The sequence below is a fragment of the Columba livia genome, chromosome 2 (assembly GCF_036013475.1).
Source record: "Columba livia isolate bColLiv1 breed racing homer chromosome 2, bColLiv1.pat.W.v2, whole genome shotgun sequence".
Classification (NCBI taxonomy): Eukaryota; Metazoa; Chordata; class Aves; order Columbiformes; family Columbidae; genus Columba; species Columba livia.
The window spans coordinates 87,901,375-87,925,742 of NC_088603.1; the positions used below are offsets into that span (position 1 = coordinate 87,901,375).

General features: G+C 41.4%; 2 protein-coding genes across 3 annotated transcripts in view; both read right to left on the bottom strand.

The window, feature by feature from the left end:
• Positions 1–23: 23 nt before the first annotated feature.
• Positions 24–8,718, bottom strand: CFAP90 (cilia and flagella associated protein 90). The gene is made up of 3 exons (XM_065052717.1): positions 8,442–8,718; positions 4,915–5,031; positions 24–932 (listed from the first exon to the last, which is right to left on the bottom strand). The coding sequence occupies exons 1-3, from the start codon at positions 8,631–8,633 to the stop codon at positions 753–755; spliced, it is 489 nt and encodes a 162-aa protein (XP_064908789.1). The 5' UTR covers positions 8,634–8,718; the 3' UTR covers positions 24–752.
• Positions 8,719–14,423: 5,705 nt separating this feature from the next.
• Positions 14,424–24,368, bottom strand: part of ADCY2 (adenylate cyclase 2) — a 225,488-nt gene continuing 215,543 nt past the window's right edge. For both annotated transcript variants that reach the window (XM_065052707.1, XM_065052706.1), the window contains 3 exons: positions 22,277–22,391; positions 18,619–18,743; positions 14,424–17,297 (listed from right to left, as the gene is read on the bottom strand). In XM_065052707.1, coding sequence (XP_064908779.1) covers positions 17,145–17,297; positions 18,619–18,743; positions 22,277–22,391 — 393 coding nt within the window. In that variant the 3' untranslated portion in view covers positions 14,424–17,144. The remainder of the gene's footprint in view (positions 17,298–18,618; positions 18,744–22,276; positions 22,392–24,368) is intronic.

Here is a 24,368-nt window from a genome sequence, read left to right on the forward strand (position 1 = left end):
ATTAAGTGCTTGTTCTCCTAGTATAAATTTTTTTCATTTTTTCTTTTTTCTTTTTTTTTTTTTTTTTTAGCATTGGGTACAGAAACAAAGATAATTTTTATTGTGAAACTTTTGACAAACAAATCAATCCCTCGGACACCATTTGTATGGTGAAAGTCAGCAAACAGATGTCTGAAATCAGCTAAGCCCAGATTTTGTCTATTTAAATGCTAAGTACTCAGAAGCTGCCTTTTAACCTGACTTTCACTTGAAGTCTACTGAAACTGCTAAGTGTTTGCCTAAGTGAGATCACAGTATCACAGATCATTTCTTTATTTGCCCATTTTGGAAAATCTGGGTCGAATCCCCATTTCAGCTGTTGTACAGATAACACCTAGCAATTTTGTAGCAACACTGTAAGAATTAAGAAGTTGGTGACCACTGATGCCTTGAACAAGCTTGTCTAAATGTTAAAGTCTGTGAATAATTATGTAGCAGGACTGTTGACCCAACAGGTCTCACTTCCAGTCTTGCTACCTAAAATGTTCAGCTCTTGCTGATGCCCTTCTTCATGAGACTTCTATGAGACTATAAGAAGACATGCACTTGCAGTAGCATGAAGAAAAGCAGAGCTGCTATTTCATCCTATTTTAATCCAAATCATTCCCATTAACTAAAATGTAGAGGAAAAGGCAAAAGCACTGTTTTGCTTTTTGATGTGAGGTGGGTGTTTTCCTACATAAATGTTGCTGGTAATGACAGGTACAAGAGGCTTAGAATGGCTCCAGGCTTGAAGGAGGTTTTCCCATTAAGCAGGTGACACCATTTGTCCTGTAGAGTTCTGCCTGCAAGCGATCAATCTTCACATGTTCTCTTATCGGCTGCTCTAAGGGCTTATGTACGCGTCTCCCATATTCTGAAGATGACAGAACAGCGACAGGTCTTGCCATTTCCTGTGAAAATATAAAATTCTCCTTACAAGAAAGTCACAGAATGAAAACTTGGCAGTTATCTACTGCTAAACGTGCTGTGGCCAGGGGCAAAATAACAGACAGAAGTGTACAGCATCTGCTATACAGATGTGTATTTATTTAGCAGGGTTCTGCACTCTTACTGTTCCATCCCTGACCTAGTTTTTAATGTATATCAATAAACCATGAATGTATCCCTAGATGACAAGACGATAAGAGATGGACCTCAGCCATGAGTTACTGTGGACTGATAATTTTTTACTTACAGACACACAGGCAATTACCATGTGATTACTGGCAAGCTAAATGCTATGTTACTGGAAAGTGGCACAGATTTTCTTTTAATCCTTATTTTTCTTGTGCACTGACTTACATGATTCATTTAAAAAACAAGATTTAATTTGTATTCCCTGTTACAGGAACACATTCCCTGCTTGCACAATTCAGTGAAACCACTGCATTAAAAAAATCAAAGCCTAAAGAAAAACTAGGAGGAAGGACTAGTCCATGCAAGCTTTCCCTGAAGGACATAAAAACATATACTACTGTATTTTTGTACAATGAAAGGTTTTACTAAAAATGCTTGTAGCTGTAAGACTACAGAAATAACCACTCTGCAATGATGGGAAGTGGACTTGGTGAAAAATAACCTGAGCAAGAAAAGATGATTTTAAGCTTGTTCTTAGTAAACTGCACTTTAAGTGACTGTGCAATCAGTATGTGCAATCTGCAGTTCCTTCCTGTGCTACAGCAACGGGGAGCTCTGGAGTCAGAAGGGAAAGACAGGAGTTGTTTGTTGTACTTTCCTTGGCCAAAGGTATCAGATTTATCAGGCTGCTTATGCATTTGCTCACTGGCTAACATAGTAAACCTCGGTCCCCAATGTGTTTACCTAGTCTTCATGATTTAAATAATACCTACAAGTAGAATCAAAATGCAGGCACCACACCACAGTTCAGGTGCAAATAAATGAATTCTTTGCTACAACAGACGTGAGTCTGAGCCACATCAGCACTTATGAGAGAACCCGTGAAGCACAAGAGCCACTGCATTTCCAGTGGGGACACAGGTGGGAGCACAGATCCAAGGGGTCTCATAGCAGGGCAGTCAGATGTGAGATATTTCCAGACTTGCAAGTAAAAGTAGACCTGAGATTCTTGGGAAGATTTTGCAAACCCTTTTTTTTAAAACAAAAAACAAAACAAACAAACAAAAAAACCCACAAAAACAAACAAACAAAACCAACCAACCAACCAAAAAAACCCAACAAACCAGAAAAGCCTATTCCATAACAGCCATTCATCCCCCAACTCTCCCTTAACCCTTCTTGCCTACCTTGCTCCACCTCATTAAAAGCTATTCACTATATCAACTTATAACCCCACCAGAATAAAAATCAAGTCAAGAAGTGTGGCAGGCACAAATAAGACCATTTCCTCCCCACACCCAGTTGGGGATAAATGTTGAAAAAGGAGAAATGACAGAATCTTTGTACCATCAAAAAAGACTTTGCTAGCGATACAGGGTTTACAGTGCTAACAACGCGCAACAGTATGTAATTTTGATAGTCTGTGTTCCCTTTCAGTAAATGAGATTCAGTTTCCAGCATCCTTGGTAGCACAGCACTGACTGTGCGCAGTGGCATTTCATCTTTGTGGGTTCGGCATTCAGCAGATTTCAGATTTTCCAACAGTTGGCTGGGAAGCGTCCCGCTGCACGCCTCCGCAGCGTGTAATTCCAGCACTGTTAACGCCTGGAATCAGCCATGGCAGCCTTGTGCAAACACTCTACTGCAGTCACCCTGCTACGTGTAGCTAAACCAAGTATCTGTAGCTGTACTGTTGGATTTCCTGGGTGCACCCAGGCTCTCTCTGCGGTAAATCAAGGACTTACTTGCAGTGGTTGTTTTTTTTCCGCTTCAAGGAAATGAGTGACCTGTGGTGGATGCAGCCCGTCTCCCTTCAGTGTTACACTACAAATATGCAAATCATGGCCTTTTTATTTATTATGTTTTATAACATGGTTGTTATTTTTATACAAAGTCTGTGAGGGCCACTGGGGTAATTAAAGAGTGGGAGTTGAGTATGTGACCTGCACTTAGTTATGGGTAAATCCAGTGTTGGATGTCATCACGTGCGGGAGGATCATGTTGTAACATTTAGCAGCTGTGGGTCTGATGTGACCCCATGCTAATTAAAGGGCTGGATTAAGGGACACCTGCTCAGGCAGAGTCCCTTGCATGCACAGTCCAGCAGAGCTGGTATGAATTCTGCATATAAGCATTTGCTTAAGGAAACAAACTGGGGGGAAAGTGATTTTTGCTGACACTGAAAAGACACAAGAACTCAGTAAGAAACCTTAACTCTGCATTGATGAACTGTTTGTACACAAATTTCCCAGCTGGAAGTTTGCCTTGGTATTGGGGGAGCAGGGTGGCTTTGTTTTGTTTAAATAAAAATGAACATTTTAGTTGGAGCAGTCATTTACATGGCTTTTGGCCTCTCACAGATTGGCAGTTGAGTTACTAGGCATGAGCAGGTGATGGTAACGGGCACTCTCAGGATTCCTTTGGGAGCACCTAATACTCCCTGCACTGTCTGGTAGAGCTGAAGGACACTATGGTGCGGCACTGAAATGTCTGGAATATATAGCTGCTGTGAGAGGAGTGGCCTTTGTCCAGAAATCTCAACAATTTTATTACACAGCAATTATGGTAATTTTAACTTTTGTCTCTCTCTTCTTTCTTCCATGTCTATCATACATAATCATCAACACAGGCAGCCATTCTTAGCCTAGCCACCTCTTTACACACCACAAACCCACCAGGATTTTGATGCCATTAAGACACAGAGGTTGCATATCATTTGGTTTTTGACAGCCTCTGCCTCTGTGTGTATGTGGGTGTATAAATATATGGGTATATATAGACACAATTATGTATGTATGTGTATTTTTCAGATGCTACATGAAAAATATGTATTTATATCTATTAGTATCCCTGTTTTCAAGAGAGTTGTTTAAAAACATGGCTGCAGACTTCCTTAGCTATCAGGCACCACACCAAACCTGCTGGCCTTCACTGCTTTGGTCAGCCTTTCCCAGGTATGGCCATGGTCTTCTGAATGACCTCTCCTTTGCACCAGCTCCCTATGAATTTCCTTCCTGCAGGGTAATCTGGTCTAAGCAGCTCCAGAGACTTGCGCTCTCTCAGCAAATGCTGGCATAGGGAGGGTGGATATCACAGGGCAGCAACTGAATCAAGGCCCCTGAATCCAGTCCTTTCAGAGAAGAGTTTTCATTAGCATCACGGAAATATTAATAGCTGCAGGACCACCTGAACTGCAAGTGCGACCAATGGCGACCAATGACAGAACCTGAGAGAATGTCAGGAAGATGTGCCAGGGGAGGTTTAGGTTGGACATTAGGAAAAGGTTCTACCCCCAAAGGGTGGTGGAGCACTGGAACAGGCTCCCCAGGGAGGTGTCACAGCCCCAAGCCTGACAGTGTTAAAGAAGAGACTGGACAATGCCCTCAGATACATGGTGTGAACTGTGGGGTTGTCCTGTGCAGGGACAGGAGTTGGCCTCAATGATCCTTGTGGGTCCCTTCCAACTCAGGACATTCTATGTTTCCATGCTCGAGGGGCACAGATGGTTCAGAAGCCACTCTTAGTGACCCTGAAGCTTTGAAATAGAGAGTTTGCCTCTCCGTGTGTTCCCCTCTCCCCACACTTTAGCTTAAATACAGCTTGTCACCTGGAAATCTATAGGATGCCACAGAGCAGGAACTGCCTAATGCTTTCTCCCAAATCTCCAGACCGAGGACAATGACGTCCTCCTCCTGATGCCTTTGCTACCATATAGGCTGCGTTATAAAGGGTAAAACAATGCCTATAGTCTCCAGCTACGTCAAAAAGTACAAAATACTTTTAACAAAGATAATTATTAATTAATCAAAAGGTTACCTCCTCGTTAATGTTAAGACCACGACTGCTTGCATGTTCTCTGTCACATCGGTGAAGTTTTTCGTTGTAACCCTCTGATCTATTAAAAATGGCATCGTAAGTGGAAACATCTCCTGTCTTGAGAGAAGGAGAAAAAAGGCTAATTCACAGTATTGCTTAACTTTACAGGTTACAGAATATATGTAGTCAAATCAATACTTAATCAGTGTGTATACAGCATTAGATGATGACAACTGTAATATTACTGAGACACCATCAGCAAGATTGGGTCAGCCCTTCAGAATAGTCTGCAATAAAAATACCTAATGACACATGACATGTTTTCTTAAGTCTGTTCAGCTCGTGGCAATTTACCTATTTTTTTTTTTTTTCCCTGTGATCTGTTGTTACGTTTGGAAATTTAACTGCTTTATTTGTTTTAATTTTTTAACTTTATATTCTCCTTCTTGAGTTCATGAACTTGTCAAATGACCTGACACTGTAATGTAAAAGGAAAGCGGTGAGATTCAGAATTTATTTGGAATGAAAAAGACAAAGGTGTCTTGCAGTGGAATTACCATTTAATTTCTTATTAAAGAAGAATTAAGAAGAGTTTAGACACATGCCATAGTAGTAATCCTGTGATCCAATAACATGCATGTATCTATCACATATGAAAATACAGCACACCTCAAGCCAGAGCATTACTGTATTTATGGTTGACATAGTTGCATCCAAATATGCAACATTAAAGATCTGATCTGCTAACAAATTCATTTGTGAAATCCAACCAAGTTCTTTCATCAGTGGAATCAAAGGGATATCAAAACAAAAAAGTTTTCAAGGAAAGAAAAGCAAAATCCACTGTTGAAAGATGCTGGCAGTTGTTAATGAACATCATTAAAAGGTCTATATTCTGGTAAACGTGTCAATCAATCAGTGATTTTGTGCATGGCTGACTATAAATTTGAATTTGTGCATTTTGTTGGGCTTTCTTTTTTTACCTCATTTTACCTTGTGCCCAATTTAGCCTTGTAAAACTCTTATATTTTGACTCTTACAATTTATAATGCTATCCTCCAAAACTAGTCAAGTCAGGGCAGGTCAAGGAGGCTATAAAGGTTCCATTAAAAGGAAACTGTACCTAAGAACACTACTGAGGTGTTGCTGTAATCACAGGCTTCATTTGCAAGGCTATCTCCACTACTTGGTTCTGCCAAGAGGAGAAGCGGTTTGGTATTTAACCTTCTCATCCCTTCATTTCTCAGAAACCACCAAGCCTCACAGAATTTCAGGCATGTTTAAGATCATCCTGCATCTGATTTGCCACCTCCATTATTATTATTATTTCTGTGCTTCATTGCTTGTCCTTTCTTCCCAACGCTACCAGTTTCATTCAGAATTTTAGTGGGCATCTAATTTGTGCTCACCACTGGGAATGTTATTTGCTTCTTTGTTTTTATTCACGTAGCATTATTTGTCCATTATTTGTTACCTGTATCAGAGCAGATAAGTCATTCTTTCTGCAACTCACAGACAGGTAGCCAGCCTGTTAAAAGCTAGCCCTGTCCCAGATGACCTGTTTAAAATCTCCTGTCAGATGTGTAGAGAAAACACTTTTGTGCTCCATATACTGATAACTTTTTGCCGCTGTTTCTCTTTGTTGTTAAATGCTGACTTAGTTGGCTTAGGTGGTGGTGTTGGGGAGCTGTTTCTTAAACCATCAGAGCAAGTGATTCACAGAGAGCAGACAATAAATTTGCACTCAGAGTGGGCACCCTCTGTGTACTAACACTAAGCACTTTGCAAACATTCATTAATATTCCAGACACACATAAAATAGATAATAGCTTTCTCCATGGCACAGAAGAGGAAACACGATGCAAATTGGCTACAGTAACTTATGTAAAGCAATCGGGAGAGCAACTGTCAGCCAAGAGATTAAATAGCAGGAATTCTGGCTTCTCGCCACGTGTTGAGCACGTCTTCCTCTATTTCTCTCTGCTTCAGACTCTGACACACAGTTGATTTTACGTATTTTAGCTGAAAAAAGAATGAATTTCCCTTTCTTGGATAAATAAAACATTTCAAATGGTTTAATTCTTTAATTGTGCAGAAGACTGGGTCGAATCTGCTTCCTCCCCTGTGGCCGAGGCTTGTTCTGTGAAGAAACCCATTACGTGGCTGTTATCACGTTTTGTTTCCATGCCACTGGAGCAGCACTTTCCACAAAACAGGTCATCTGGAGTCTGAAAGCAGACTTTAAAATGTAAGCAAAAGCTCTACCATATGGTTGTTAATTCCGTGCATGTTGGGTAGACTGTGAGCTCCGCTGGCCCCAAGTGCACCAGGCCAGGCCCCTGACCTGCCCTACCCTGACTCTTCTTGGGCTCTCCCCCGTGCTTTGCTAACTGTGGCACCAACTGTGCCCATTTACCTTTGGGTCAGAGCATCTTCTCGATGTAACACTGAAATAAACATGCAAAGAGTCTGAAATTACAAATCCATCTGGCTTTTAGCAGGGCCACTGAGTCAATGCAGGGGATTTGCTGTTCCTTTAATGCCTGGCGCTGTGCTGGGATCTGAGCCCTGCCCAGGGCCACATGACCCACGAAGTCTCACAAGTTGCTGTTCACACAAGGATCATGTGGTCTAACCTTTCTGGGCAAAAGCACAGTCTAGACAAGATGGCCCAGCACCCCGTTCAGCTAAATCTTAACAGTACAATGTTGGGGAATCCACCACTTCCCTGGGGAGGTTATTCCATCGGTTGATTTTTCTCATTGTGAAAAATTTCCCTCATCTCCAATCGGAATTCCCCCAGGAGTAACTTCTACCATTAACCCTCATCTTTTCTATGGGACTCCTGTACAAAGGGAGTCTCCATCCTCTTTATACACTGGAACATGGTGAGGGCTGAGCCTTTGCAGAGGGACTGAGGACAATGTCATAGAATCACAGAATCGTAGAACCATTTCATTTGGAAGAGACCCTCAGGACCATCAAGTCCAACCATAACCTAACTCTAGCACTAAACCACGTCTAAACACCTTTTAAACACCTCCAGGGATTGTGACTCCACCACTTCCCTGGGCAGCCTGTTCCAATGCCTGACAACACTTTCTTTGATGAATGTTTTCCTAATATCCAATCTAAACCTCCCCTGGTGCAATTTGAGGCCATTTCCTCTTGTCCTACCACTTGCTACCTGGGAGAAGAGACTGACACACTCCATGCTACAACCTCCGTTCAGGTAATTGTGGAGAGTGTTAAGGTCTCCCCTCAGCCTCCTTTTCTCCAGGCTAAACAGCCCCAGTTCCCTCAGCTGCTCCTCATCAGACTTGTGCTCCAGGCCCCTCACCAGCTTCATCGCCCTCCTCTGCACTCTCTCCAGCACCACAATCTCATTCTCAGGACCTCACGTTGCATGGAAACCCACGGCTTGGCCTTGCAAGGCTGCCCTGCCCTGCCTTGCCCGGTCCGGCCCGGCCCGACCCGGCCCGGCCCTGCCCGGCTCTCCCCCCGCCCCGCTCCCTTCCCTCCCTCACCTTGCCCACACAGTGGAAATAGCTGAGCTCCGGAGGCCCTTCCCGTCTGGCCGGGATGTGGCTGAAGGCGGAGAGGGCGGAGACGGGAGGCTGCCGACCCTTTGCCGCCGCGACACCGAGTGCCTCCTCTGCCCCTTCCGGCCCCACTGCACCCGGGGCGCCCGGCGGCGCCGGCGGGGCGGGAGAGGCCATGCTGCCGAGCGGCCGCCGTTACCCGGCAACGTGAAGGGAGGGCCCGGGCGGCGGGTCCGGGGCGGTCTGGGGGCCCGTAGCGCCGCGGAACGGGCTGCAGAGGCGGGGAGCACTGGGCCAGGCCCCTCCCGGGCGCAACCCGGAGCCTGAGGCAGCCTGATAGAGCACACAAGCGTGCCCTTGTGGGCAAGAAGGCCAGCAGTATCCTGGCGTGCATCATGAAGAGTGTGACCAGCAGGTTGAGGGAGGTTATCCTGCCCCTCTGCTCTGCCCTGGTGAGGCCACACCTGGAGTACTGTGTCCAGTTCTGGGCTCCCCAGTTTAAGAAGGACAAGGAATTACTGGGGAGAGTCCAGCCACAGGCTATGAAGATGATTAGGGGTCTGGAGCATCTTTCGTATGAGGAGAGACTGAGAGAGCTGGGTCTGTTCAGCCTGGAGAAGAGAAGGCTGAGAGGAGATCTTATTAATGTTTATAAATATCTCAAGGGTGGATGTCAAGAGGATGGGACCAGACTCCTTTCAGTGGTGCCCAGTGACAGGATAAGGGGCAGTGGGCACAGACTGAAGCACAGGAGGTTCCATCTGATTATGAGAAGAAGCTTTTTTACTTTGAGGGTGCCAGAGCCCTGGAACAGGCTGCTCAGGGAGGTTGTGGAGTCTCCTTCTCTGGAGACATTCCAACCCCACCTGGACACATTCCTGTGTGTTCTGCTCTGGGTGAACCTGCTTTAGCAGCTGGGTTGGACTAGATGATCTCCAGAGGTCCCTTCCAACCCCAACTATTCAGTGTCAGGAACCGGCCCCCAGGCACAGCTGAGCCCCAGTAGCTGTGGCCGTGGGGAGCTCAGGGAAGCTCTGAGTGTTCCCCCAGAGTGGTGTTAAACCTGGGCGTGTGGGTTAACTCACACCCACATGTGAGGGTTTGGGCCCAGTTTTAAGCAGTGGCCTCAGGGCTGCCTCAGCGAGCAGCACGTCCCACAGCCTGGCCTGGGGCTCCAGCACTGCCCTCCCACAGGCCAGCTGCCTCATCCTCTGTGTCCTCTGATGCTGGGGAAGAAGGTTTGAGCAAATCCTGGCTGAAAGGGACTTGCTTTTTTTCCCTGGCAGTTTGCACTAATCCAGAAATCACCTTTGAATTTGAGAAGTTGAATAAAAACACGCTGTAGTGTGGAGTTTCCACCAGAATGATTATCCCGAGTCTTGAAGAACGTGGGGTTTCTTTGGCCAGCACCTCCTTGCCCACGAGTTTTAGTGGGATGTTGAGCCATTTCAGGCAATGCAATCGGAAATCTCTCACACACACAAACACTCATGTTGGGGATATTGAAATTAAGCATCTTCCAGGTGCAAATCTAACAACAGATTGACTCTAAAACTGCTCTGGCCGAGTAGCACTTGGCTTCTAGTTTCGATATTCACCCCACAGTTATCCTCCTTTAATACCTACATGTAGCCTGTGCTTCTTATCACTGCGCCTCTTGGGGACCTGCAATGAGCTTTGTTTGTTTTACCATTTCTGCAACCACAGTTGCAGAAATAATGTGCTGCAGGTCCAGCATTACTATTATTATTGCTACCAGTATCTTGTGGCAAGCACTTTCACAACTGCAGTCTTCGAGGCATCTTGAATTTTACTGAACATCCAAGATTCATTAAAAACAAAACAAAACCAAACCCCACAACATTCATAGTACCAGAAATCTTCACAACTGATTGTTTTGGGCATCTTGGACCCAGGCAATAATTCAGGCCTACTGATTTAAAAGTCCCACCTCTCCTATATAGCTGCCACTCCCCCATCACTAACACACTGAGTAACATAGTCTCATGCTTCTTTGCAAGTGCATTGTGGGGGCATTTATACTCTACAGACTTGGGTGGGTGTTTTTTTAATCATTTGTGACAATTTCCATCTGCTTAACTAATAACATCCCTCTACCAATTAGGACCCTCTTCCTTCTGTAGCACGGGCCAAATTAGCACAGCCTAAGTGAGCAGTGGAATCAAAAATCCAACAGCTGCCTTACATCAGCTTCCTATGCAGAGACACATTTGCTACTGTGCAAGTGCTTTTCTGTAGTTTAGTCCGAGCACCAAGAGACAGCAAGCCCATTTAGAACAAGCAGCTCAGCTGAAGCTGCAGCTATAAATAGAGCCGCAAGAAACTGCTCGCCAGAAATACAAACTAAACTAGGCAAGAGCTCTGAAGTCAGATATGAAAGGTTTCTCTCCAGTTTTCTTTCTGCTGTTCACATGTAGCTCACTTTGATTAACATTTAAGATGGCATTAATTGAATCACACGATCTGCATGCAATACAGATTGTCAAAAATACCGCTGAATGCTCTTTAGAGATTTGTCCTAAGCCTTCCATTTGAAATAATTTAAAATGATGCTTTTTCAGTACATTTTTCCTGCCCAATGAACCTATATAAAACCCTTTAGAATTATTTTAATTTTACATTGGCTTTTTCTTCCTGGTCACCTTTTGCAGATTTCCCAGAAGCTGGATATGAATGCCCAAGGGTTTTTATTCCAGTTACTACCAGACTTAGATCATATGCTACTACAATGCTACTGTTAAGTGTATGTTCCTGTTATAGAATCTCACAGGAGGTCAGTCTGTTTCCTTAGTAATGTAAATATGAACAGGTAAACAATTGTGAGAGGCCGATGGAGCAATTTTAATCTACATGGCCAAAACTTTGCATTCAAACACAGCTGAGATCAGAGACAGAAGTGTTAAAAGTTTAATTCTGTGTCCTGAGGAGAAATACAATTGCCTGCTTTTTTAGGGAATAGCCATGTGTCCCTCAGGTTCTGCTGCTAATGTTCCTGAATTTTGAATATGTTGATATATACTTTTATGGCCATAAAGGTGTCTCAGGGCCAAGGTGACTGTTCAAAAATATCTAACTGGACATTTCTAAAAGAAATTTAGAAAGCAAATGGTAATGGGTAGGGACAGATAGGGACAGAGATGACAGTGATGGGGACAGGGATGGGACGGATACAAGAGGACAGATGACTTGTAACTGGACAGGTCATTGATAAGCAGAAAACCCACAGTATCTGTGTTCTCACTACAAACTGACATACCTGTTTCAAACTTGTCACTTAGAGCTGAGATCACAGAATCACAGAATGGTTTGGGTTGGAAGGGACCTCTGGAGATCATCTCAACCCACCTGCTGAAGCAGGTTCACCCAGAGCAGATCACACAGGAATGTGTCCAGGAGGGTTTTGAATGTCTCCAGAGAAGAAGACTCCACAACCTCTCTGGGCAGCCTGTTCCACGGCTCTGGCACCCTCAAAGAAGTTTCTCCTCGTATGGAGTTCTCCTCAGATGGAACCTCCTGTGCTTCAGTCTGTGCCCATTGCCCCTCACCTCATCCTATCACTGGGCACCACTGAAAGGAGTCTGGTCTCATCCTCTTGACACCCACCCTTGAGATATTTATAAGAGATGGCTGGCCTGCTGTCAAATTAAGGTTTAGCAATTCACCTTTCTGTTTTACCTCAGCAGATACCAGATTGCCACGTGTTCCTGATTCTCAGCTGAGCCACAAAGGAGAGACAATCTTTGCCACAAATGTTCCATCTGATGGACCTTGAAAAGAGGCTGAAACAAAAATGGCTCAAAAACTCTGTCTCCTTCCCCCTACCACAGTTTTGTTCCAAGTCAGTTGTTTCACACGAGGGCTTGTGTCTTCTAGATCCCAATTAATGACAGACTGCCCATCTCAAACAGGGAGGCTCTTCAGAAGTTTTCTGAAGGAGAGGGAGACAGCTGTACATCATCTACAGAAGTCACCACACCTTTTGCAGTCTGCAGGGTTTTTCTGTTTTCTGTTTGTTTGGTTTGTTTGGTTTTGAGGGTTTTTTTTGTGTTTGTTGTTGTTTGTTGTTTTTTTTAATGAGCTATTCAGGAAATTTTTAAACTTTTCTTGAATATATCTATTGTTTCAAGTAATCCTCTACACAATTGCTATGACTGAGCCTCAGTCTGTAGATTACAAACATCTCCTCGTTGGCTTGTGACTAAGATTTCAACTGCTTGAATGGAGAATTAGGCTTTTCAAATAATTATTTATATTTTAATGAATTATAAAACAACTGTAAAATTATAACTGATTAACTGATAGAATTTAGAATTATCTTGTTTATGCTGATTGACATCTGCTGAATGGATACTCCAATTCAGATGAATATTCTGTTCAATCACCCTCTTGCTAAGTAGAGTAATGTACAACTTTCTGCATGAGGTGACATTACTTTCGTAACAATTGCTATTTGTAACGCTGTTTTGAAATGCAAACATGAAAATTTCTAGTCCAGGAGCGTCAATCTTTCGAAATACCTCGTGCATTTTTTTCATGTCAAAACTGAGATTTTCATGGCTACAAATATATTTGAAAAATAGTCCTTCAAAAAAAAATTCAAACAATTCTTGGCAGAATCTTTATTTTGAACAAAGGCATCCTACAACCTGAAGGGGATCAGATCTTCATAGTTGCAAAGAGGATTAAAATGTCCTTAATCTTGTATTTTGACGTATTCAAAACTACACTGACCTGAATAATTCCTTTTCCTAAATTTGAAACCATTTAAAATTAATATGTAGCAAACTTCAGGGTGAACTGATTTATACACCAGTTTTGACAAATTGACACGAATTTGACGTACTCCAAGGAACAAAATACTCTGTTAATTGCATGTTTTATTTAAGGCACATATATCTCATTCTACATTTGTTTCCACCCCAGATTCACTCCACTATTTCAGACAAGAAAGGAAGAATAAAACTAAAAACGCCTAATCTCAAAACTGTTTGGGGTCAATCTGTAAAAATGTTGAAGGGTGGTATCTAGGTCAGGTGAATGAGAATCTGCTATTTGAAAAAGAAAAAAATATCTTCACACAGAAGTACAACTAAAAGGAAAACTACAAGGTAATATTTGCTTTAAATGCAGTAAATCTGTTGCTCTATAAAGCATCCTGACAACATCGCTAATTACTTGTCCTGATATGAAGTTCTGAAAACAAAACAGGGCAGACTTTCAGCAGGTCTGCCTTCAGGTGTGCACAGCTGCCGCTTTAGAAACAAGCAGACTGACTTCTGCCTGTGCCTCAGCAGAAAAGGGGAAGGTCTATAGATATTTTACAAAATAGAGAGCTCGTAAAGGAATATAAAGAGAATGAAAAATGCTTTTAACACAGCGTAAGAAAGATGCTAATGTCTCTCTTTAGAAACAGAAGCTAAATAGCATTAATTTGCAGGTATTCCCAACTACTTTTGTAGTTAACAGGAATATCTGCAAAGTCTAATCTTCCTGTCCTTCTGTAGCCCTCCATAAGCTGGAGCAAAGCAGTGACTCTGAAAAAGAAACCTAGCAGGCTCTCCAGGTGTTCCCGTTAGGATTTCATTTTCCCAGACCACAGCGAATCGTTCTTATATTGATCTTTTGGCTGCTTCCTCACGGTGTGAAATACATTTGCCTTGTACTTCTGGAAATCATACTCTTTGTGGTTCGCTAGTGACCTATGAACTACGGCACCAAAATGGAAGTTGTAGAACTTGAACCTTACTGTGATGTAGAATCTATGGCATGTCGAGTACATGTTTGTATGGTTATCATGAAGCTTTCCAAGTTACACACTGATACGTGAGCAGTGTTATACCCAGTTACGGAGGCAGATGAAACTGCTGCAAGAGAGGAAGAAAGAGGATACAAGAACTCTGGGTCAATCTAGACAGGGGAAAAATAAAACAGTATAAACAGCAGATGTAAAATGCATTGGAAGACAAAAAGTATTTATTGGATACAAATGGTTTCTCGGCACTAGAAAGATAATAATAATAATAGTCAGTAACTGAAGGCTGGAGAGAGGATGGTGTGCACCTTTCTTTGTCTGGGCATCACACTGCAGATGCAGATCTTTTGCCCACTTTCTTGTTCTTTAGTGGGATTTGGCTGCAAGAATCAGAATGCAACTGCAAAATGAGAGAACACCAGGGAAACATGAGTTCTCTAAACAAGGGCATTTTCAACATGCTGTTGGAGGGCACATATATATCTTTATATACCATTGGACCAGTCAACTCACGGCCATTCAAATGTTGTAACATTTCATGGCTTAAAGAAATATAATATTGTTTAACCTCTATAAAAATAATAGAAACAAGGCTATCAAGTTAGGTACAAGGTTTGCTACCGATGCATAAAGTGTGCAAGAATACAAATGAAAAGCAAAATCTTGAATGTACATGTTATACCTGGAAGCTGCACAGAGATACAACAGTACAATATAATCAACTTTACATAAAGAGTTTTCATCCACAGTAAGAAATGATTGCTTTCACCTGTGACAATACCAGAATGATTTTAAGGGCCCAGAGTACATTCAAAGTCTCAGAGATTTTAAATTCTTTTTAAATTGTTCCTAGGACAAATTTATAGTAAGTGGAGAGGCGAGATTTAGGAGAAGTCTTAAGCATAGGTGAGTGATAGCTTGTTTTGGGCAATGACTGGGATATTATTTCTGCTGCCATGTGAGCTATTTGGAAAGCCTTTTGTTCCACTGGAAAATATTTATCTTATTAATTAAAAGGAATAAATGATAAAGGCAACAAAACATTTTAAAAGAGATTTTATTAGACTGACCACCTATTTTGAGATTTACTGATCAAAAGTTCCCAGCCCTGGGTGGAACATCAAGCGTGTTATGTTGGACATCACTGAAATAACTTGCATTTTGCTTTTAGACTAACTTCAAGGGATCAAAATTCAGATTGTGTATTTTACTGCAAATGTAGGCATTTGAAATCTACTGCCATTCCAATTTGCTAGCGAGCAGATGGCTGCTGTGAGTAAACATGCCACACTCAGTGAGACTGTGGCCTGATGCCATTTATTTGTGACCCACAATTTTGAGAACTCCTTCTGAAAGGACAACAATGCAATACAAATGCCAATATATGTTTCATTAATGAGAAATCTGCACACTTTTTACTTTTCAATAGCATGCCAGAAGTAACAGTGCATAAGTTGACTTCTATGTTCATACCATATCAGTCAGAAAAAACCCTTGTAATTATATGCTATTTTTTAAATAGGAGGATTTTATTAATTTTGGTCTTGTTATGCTGTTATGACTAAAGAATATGTTAATTTCAAGTCCTGATTATAGCAAAGCAAAAATTAATGTTTACTATCTATGCTTCAAAGGAGCAAAGATAGTACAATTACCTGCTTTTTCAGTCTTTCACTTGGCTCATTTATGAAACTCTGCAAGTGTGATACTCTTTAATGCACTGGGATTTAAACATTAATCTTGAATATTCAAAAAATAGCATTTATTGTATCTTCCACTCGTACTCATGTCCTGATAAATTATTTTAAACACCCTATGAAATCCGGCATTGTACAAGTGAAGTGACGGGCTTGCACGAGCAAAAGAAGTTGTTAAAGTGCAAGACAAACAAAACATTTTTTCTCTTATACAGCTTCTCCTAGTTATTGTTTAAGCATTGCAGGCCAGTTGCAAAGTAGCAACGCTACTACTGTCTCCAGTATCTCCCGCTTTGCTTGTGTTTATGGATTTGAGGTAAGTCTTCTGTATCACCTAGGGACTAAATGGCTGCCAAGTGCCCAGGGTGCCACCCAAGACTGAAGACAAAAGAGGTGATGCAATTTCTGAAAGGCAACAGCAAGTCTAGCAGATATTATTGACAGAGGCTGTTGAGATAGCTGGACACAGCCTGTCCCAACATTTAACTGCTGAATAAAAAGCAGCAGGAGCAGAGGACACGCAGGTTAAGAGTGACAGAAGCCATGGAAGGAAGCAAAACTAAGAGACAGCAACAGTAAGACAAAGTACATATAAACTTTTAATGAATTAACCTTACAAAAGACAATAGCTTCAAAACATTTGACACGTTTGTACAAAACTATTCCAGCATTGTTAGTTCTCTCTTCAGAAAGAATGCCAGCAAGCCACCCAACGTGTCCCTGGCTATGAGATGCAACTGGTGATCACATCCAAATCATGTGTGGACAGAGTAAACTTATTTACAAATACTGTATACTTTAATACCAGATTAGTGGATGCTATTGGGGAGTGACTGTATTTTCCAGAAAACACCATGCATCAGAAAATAGTAGGCACCCCTAGCTTTATTGCCTTTTCCCCCCGCATTTGTCACTAACATCTCTTTTTAGTCCTTTCAGGATGAATTATCTCCTTTAATTCCTATTCCTTCTTTTCTTGTCTTTGAATAACTGTGCAAGTTGCAGTACAATCTTCCAGTCCTATAGCGTACATCGCAACTGTCCTTGAACACAGGAATATCAAGGTGCAAAATGATGGCTCATGGGACTATTCTGCAGCCATATTAAAATAAGTGCCACATACCAGAAAATAGCACGCATGTTAAGGGCCAAAATGTAGTTAAAAAGTGCGTGATACTTTCCTGAAAATATGGTATTGATGACACGTACAAGCAATCTTCAAGATGCCACATTCCCTTGTGAAAGGGATCTTGTCATTTCAGTATGTACAAAGTATGTCTTCAGTTCTCCTTTTCCTTTTACATTTATTATTCCTCTGCAAGTGCTCATGTACCCCAGTGTTTGCAGGACATTGTTCGTCTCCTCTGTAACCTGCAACATACAGTAATAGAACCAGTGTTGATAACAGAACAAAGCAAAATCTTCTTCCAGTGTGTGAAGATAATGTTCTGAGCAATTAGGAGGGTTTTGCTGTAATGCTTATAAGGCCTTCAAGGGTCTCAAGTGAAGTTTGAGCACCTGAGTTTTCAAATAGGCTGTTGCTGGATGCCCATTATGATTGCTTATGTCAAGTATCAAATTGGGTATAACCATGTCCACACCTAGGCTTGCAAACAGAGGGCTTGTAGATACACAAGAAGCACTAGGGACAACAATCTTTCTCAGAGAGCACTTTTCTCAGCTTCAGGAGCTGTTTTTTTTATTTCAGTAGACCCAAGCTTCCTCATCTTTTTGCGAATACTAAGACTGTGTGAATGAAGTGGTAGTAAGACATTAGCATCATCTGACAGAGCTGCTGTGGCCAGTTTCTGACATAACTGGCAGTACACCAAATTTTAGGCAGTTCTGCCATCTGAGGTGAAAGCCCAGTAGGACAGAGGTCGTTTAACAGCATCAGTTGTTTCAGGCTGTCTGTGCTTCTTTGTGAAACAAGCAACCATTTGTAGATGTCATTGCTTTGACATCCCTGCTGTTTTCAGTTTTGACCAACAGATGGTAACTTTACTTTTCCATTATTTAGTTCTGAATAGTCTCAATCATAGATTTGGAGTGCTTTCAATCACATGGTGGGATCCCAAAGTGCTAGGCAGCATACTAGACAGATACTTAAAATGTGATGCCTGACTATGGAATCACTGGGAAGTTAGTAAATTGAAGGTCTTTTCTATACAGGTCTATCTATAATCTATACAGATAATAATCTATAAAGATTATTAATCAGCGTGGTTCATTAAAAGGGAAGTTTCATGATTGCTTTATGGATTTAACTTCATCTACAGCAGTTATGGTAATTTCCTTTACTTAGAAATAATTAACATCAGGAATGCCCTTCAGAGATAAGATAGCTAGTATTTTACAAGTTCAGAAATTCACAGAATAGAAATGTGATTTCCCTCAAATCCTCTCTTAATCTAGGGATGCATTTCCAGGAAACCCATGACTTCTTCCACTGTAGGGTCAAGATAAGGTTTTGATTCTGCTTCAATTTTCCCTATAATTTTCAATTAATTATTTACTTTCCTACCCAATGTCTAATTATTTTGAAATTTACAGGTACCACTGGTAGGTAATTTTTTTCTGTAGGCATTCTTAGCTCCAAAACACAGACCTCTTTAATGTGCAAATATATGATGTTTTTTAAGCACCAAACTCAAAGGATTAAGATAAATACTAGCACAAAACCAAAACTTACCTGTATTTTATCTAAGACACCAGTGCTGTCCATCCTGCTGGCCACATTTACTGTATTGCCCCAGATATCATATTGTGGTTTTTGAGCTCCAATTACTCCAGCTATTACAGGTCCATGGTTGATACCTGGAAAACATCAGAACTTAACATTAAAAGAGAAGACCCACCAAACAAGGACGCACAGTGCACCTGGTAACATATGAAGTTACTGAACGTGGTATTTGGCCCATGCCGAATAATACAGCAATCAATAGCTTGTTCACGACTGTTTTATCCACCATTTACAGCAGGAGGATGTTCATTATAAAAATGCAAAAGTTGATTAATCTAATTTTAGTTTTACAGCTCCCTCCCATCCTGAATAAATGTGATATTTTCAGCTATTAGTATCCTAATAATCTGCTACTGCCCTTATTACATAGCACGAGGAACACACTGTGGGAGAGAAGCAGCTTCTGGGAAAACAGATATAAATATTTAATTGATTATCTTCTCCTCTCTGCAATAGTTGATGGCCAAATCAAATGACTTTTACAATATTCTTTGCTTCTTGAATGTAGAATAAACAGTTATGAATGAGCTGGATGGATTTAGAGCCTTGTTCTGAAGGCTGGATTGCCCATAGAATGGTCCAAATAACTGCAATATAAATATATGTGTTCAAATAATTTGATTATGCATGGAGTAACAGTTACAAATTGCTAGCTCTGAAATGCACACTGTAAGAGTGTAGAACAATGTAGTACCATCCCTCATTAGACTCTGGGCATTTTTTATCTTGCAGTCAGTTTGTATCCTATGTTACATTTGTCAAGGGAGTAAGTTGTACTCTGCTAGTAGGGAAGGAAATCAGGAGGCAAAATCAAAAGCACTATCATTAACCAGCATCTAATATACTATAATTATAACCTTACATACTAATGAGCAGGAAAGCCAAGTTAGACCTAGCAAGAAATAACCCTGAACAAGTGAATAGTTTAGATTTCTAAAGTTACCTCCACATCAGTGGATCATAACCAACGTCTATTTATTCCTTGACAAAAAGCATCACTAAGGATACATCTATGCAGCAAAATGAAAGTGTGACTGTAGCACAGAGAGGCATCTCAGTGCTGGCTCATCTAGTATGGATCATGGCAACATGGGCTAGCAACCACACTACAAGCCCCCTTGGAAACCTTGGAAAAAGTGACTGTAGCAGTGAAATTTAGAATATTGGGGAAATATACAAACTCTAAAGGATACCGGATAGAACCTGATAAATACTTGTCTAAGCATTTGGGATTAGATCCACAAAGGGACTTAGGCCTTGCAACACTTATGCATTAACAACCAAGCCATCTGTGCGCCTGTCTGCGTGATGACATCCAAGGCACTAGGGACCCAAGACTGGAATCCACAGAAGCCATCCGCTGACTTGCCCAAGCTGCTCATAGGAATATTGAGGAGATGTGTGTTGCATACGCTCTGCCATGGTCCAGAAATTAGGGGAGTGCAATGGGACTTTCCTACCAAATATAAGGGGCAGGAGGTGACTTTTATTTTTTTACCTCCTCCTCGAATCACCATTGCTGGTGGTCTGAATAATACCTAAGGGGCTGGAAAGACAGATCCAGAACCCTCCTCCTTCAAGAAGACTTCTACCTGTATCTCTTAGGAATTGTGTTTTGACCACCCAGGAATTCTGAGATGTGCTGGTCTATGACATTCCTGCTCATGCAGGTCTCCTTTGCATGACACAAGTGAATGTTTGTTGGGGCAAGGCTGGAAGAGTCGTACTCTCAGTCCAAGTGACTGTTCTGACAGAGGGTGACACCATCTGTCTCTTTCCCTCATATCCAAAGCAACATTTAATTATTCCATGAAAAGGCAAATACTGTTCAGCAGGACAGAAAGACAATATCTCATTCCAACATATCCCACAGCCTAGCCTCATAGCATCCTCCAGGGAACAGGGATCCCCGTGTTTGAGCAGCCTCAGCCAAAAGCAGGAACCAAATTAAGTTCTCCTACAACACAAACATCCTAACCGTGAATTTATATGGAAAATAACATCAGCTTCTATTCTGTTCCGAAAAATAGCAGTACCTGTGCAAAATCTGCTGCAAAAGCATATCTGAGCTTGTCTAATAAATCAAGAACCTTAGCTAACAGAAGGGGAGGAATGCCTGTAATACAATCTGGGTGCTTCCCTCTCTTGCCTGACAATGTCAGAGTGGGCTGTGTACCTCATTTCACTAAGCAAGAGTCTGACTCCTCTGGAATCTATAGCTGTCCAGGTACTGGTGGCCCGTATGGGGAAAAAGAGAAACCGTGACAATAGCAAACACTGTAAAAATCACACATACGAATATTTTTTTTTCCCGTAGAAAGTTTACTTCATGATCTTCACTTTAAAGGAGTCAGTATTGCTTTAGTCAGTTTGTGGATTTAGCCCCGACACTCAGAAGCTCTTTATCTGTACTGACACTGCTGATATAAATATGTTTGTAAGTGTGTGGCATGTGTCATCTATGGCAAGAACTTTTACTCTGTACAGAAATATGGTATCTCTACACTTTTTTTTCTGTCACACTTTGAGAAGGAAGCACACTTCAGATTTGCTTTGTCATTTTTTTAACTCTAGCAAGGAATACAAAACATACTGGCAAAGAAGATCTCTCAGAAATACATATTTCAAGTCGGAAATAGCAAGTTTTGCCAGTGGGTGGCACTGTGAAATAAAGATGAGAGGAGCAGTGGAAAGGAAAAGCAAGCAGCACAACAAGAAAAGACAAGAGAGGAGAATAACTGCGGGAAATGAAATGCTTCTGACATGTTTACAGGATTTATGGGTTTCCAATATTTATTTACTGCTTTCATTTCACACTTTTCAAGTTACATATTGCATTGTAAAACTGCAGTGTACTGCTATCAAGAAATAAACATTTTAGAACATACGGTTCTTGACCAGCTCTGAATTCATTTATTTCATCATCCTTTCCATGGCTTACTGCAGCTGCTTGTTTCTTTCTTTAAAATACCATGCTCCACAAGTAGAAGCAATTAGAAGCTGAAATGTAACAGATACCTCTTTCAAATATAAACAACCAGTCATCTTTGCTCTTATTTGTCAATAACCACAGAATAACAAAGAAGAGAAATATCCTCCTTTGTCTACCACAGGGAAGGATGGGGTGCATTTCTGTATGCTTACTTGACTTTAGTACATCTGAAATATATCAAACTCCAGCCCCACTGGCCCCTTACAGCTCTTGTCCTCCAAAGCCATTTATATGGTTTTATAAAGTCTTGTCTAGAGCCTTCTCGTGTCCTCTGGTATTGAAGAGCTTAAAAAATTTATTCGGTTAACAACCTCTAGAATAATTACTATAGAGTTACCATAAAACCATTCAGAGCCATGGGAATATATTTTTTGACCATTCTTTACTTAGGAATACTGCCCTTTCCTGAGTTCTGCCTTGTAACACTCCTGGCCACAACAGCAGCTATGGTTAATGGGCAATACCACGTAGGCAGCCTTTAAACAAGGTAAATATGGTGCTATTTACTTTCATGGTCCTTTTGGTCAGGTCTACTAATACTTTAATCAGTTGGTACTTCACATTGAATTGTCCTACTCCTCCTTAATATTCTCATAAAAATCCTGTGATACGTACCTACTCGCAACTTGAAGTCATTGAATGAATGCTTGTTTATGACATCCAATTTTGCCACCAAAGCAAATGCGAACTCCACCATGGTTCCTATGTGCATATACTGTCGTTCAGGTTCCTGAATTTAAACAGCCAAACAAACAGAATAAAATAATTTTCCTTAGCCTTAGTTGCTGTGAGAATACCATGAAAATATAATGAACACTTTAAGGCACATAAATGCTTAAGGATGTCCTAATGCCAGCAGGCAGCAGAAGAAAAGTAATGTAGAAGAAGGTGCCCTGTACAGCATCAGTTAGATCAATGGCCAATAGACCAGGATGCATTTTACTTACACAATCAGGCACTCTAGAGATGATAGATCCAAAACATGTCTAATCTGATTTTTTGATTACCTGATTAACCGATTAGCTGCTACCTAATCCCACAGGCACTCAATGTCTATGTGTGCCTAGGATCTGTTCATTAATTTTCTCTGTCTGCTTCTATTTTATGCCTCTTAATAATAAATAATGCTTATGGACAGCCCCACAGAGATACCTCCCTCTCACTGTTGCACAGCTCAGCACCCTAGTTAATGCTTAAGCTCCAGTGAACTTCACACTTTTAAGAGATCCTCCACTAATCTGTTAGATAAGCACACACCTCTGAGAACATCTAAGAGACCTGAAAATGAATAAAATACAAGAGGAAGAGAGGAAGAAGGCAACCCATCCTCTGTCCTTCAATTTACTGTCTCAGAGCTTATCCACTTCCACAAGCTACGGACTTAACGTCTGCTCATGAATCAACAGTGTAGCCTGATTTCTAAGTACTGGTTTGCATCTCCTCAGGCTGAGGAGAAAATTGATTTTCAGGCTCCCATAGTCTGGGGTAGGACCCTGACAAGAGAATGATTTCGTAAGAGATGGACTCACTGATCTCTGTGAGAAATGACTGAATCTTCCTCATTTCTTGATATAAAGTGACAGAAGATATGGACACATGACAACTTCAGGAGATGATTTATAGGGCAGATGCATCAGCCTAGGTGGGACAGTAGTGGTGCTTCCCAGAGCAGTTGTTTAGACAAATGAAGCCTGTTTCCTTTAGAGTTCACTCCTAGCTAAGACAGATGGTTTTCTGCTCACTTGATGTATTCAGCCCCCCTCCTCAGGCACTTAGTCTTTCTTGGGTGCTTGTTTGAGCTGGGGGCTGTTCCCAGCAGTGTGCCTACCAGTCAGTCACTGCCACACTAGGTACTGCAGACCCTTGGGCATCTGGATTGAAGGCTGCTGAGCTTTGGTGGATTTCCTTTGAAAATGTATGCTCAGTTACCAAAGGAACATTAAACCTTGGATCTCTTAATTCACAGTTTGTGGAAATAATTCAAACGATACATTTCTTCCTGTGCACACACTAGTTTTCGTTGTGACTGAGAGCTCCTCTATGTCTTCTCATCTACAGTTCTGCATTTCCTCCATCCCCTTCACCTCCTTGTATTAAATGTCAGAGCTAATTTAAAATCTTTTTGTGTGTGTCCTCAGGATCCTTAAGGTCTACAGTTCAGGTGTTAATTACTTCCGCCTAGAAGGAACATGACTTTGGCAAGAACATATTAATCCTTAGCAGAGAATGAGTTGATTCATAATTTCTGCCTCTCTGTTGCTAACCTATAGTACAGTAAAGATCATGGCAAAAGTGAGGTTTTTGCTTAAAAGTTATGAACTGCTTCTCTGAACTTCATTTCTACTGACTGCAGTTCCCAATCCTACCCTATTAAGTAAACCAGAAACAAAGGAACATGTTCTCAATGCTGAGCCTGAGGGTTCTGTAAGTGTATGGTTAATACAGCTACTCAGCCCTCCCAGCTTACAATGGAAAATACTCATTCTTGCAGTCTTTTGTACACTCTATAAATCCAGTTCTGTTGCAACATGTAGCAATAGAATGCTGTATTGTATTTGGAGTAGAAGGCCTGTTTTAGACTTAGCAAATACAGAGGTGGCATTTTCAAACCTCAATGTGAAGAACAATAATTCACAGAGACTACTAAACAGAAGTGCACAATGGTTCAGTACAGTACAACCTACATTAATAAGAAAAAAACTAGGCC

Excerpts from the sequence above, each read along its gene's own strand:
- CFAP90 (XM_065052717.1), bottom strand. The coding sequence starts at position 8,633 with ATGGCCTCTCCCGCCCCGCCGGCGCCGCCGGGCGCCCCGGGTGCAGTG. Across the intron at positions 5,032-8,441 it reads ATTTCCACTGTGTGGGCAAG|ACAGGAGATGTTTCCACTTA; the intron begins GTGAGGGAGGGA and ends CCTTCTCTCAAG. Across the intron at positions 933-4,914 it reads GTCTTAACATTAACGAGGAG|GAAATGGCAAGACCTGTCGC; the intron begins GTAACCTTTTGA and ends ATATTTTCACAG.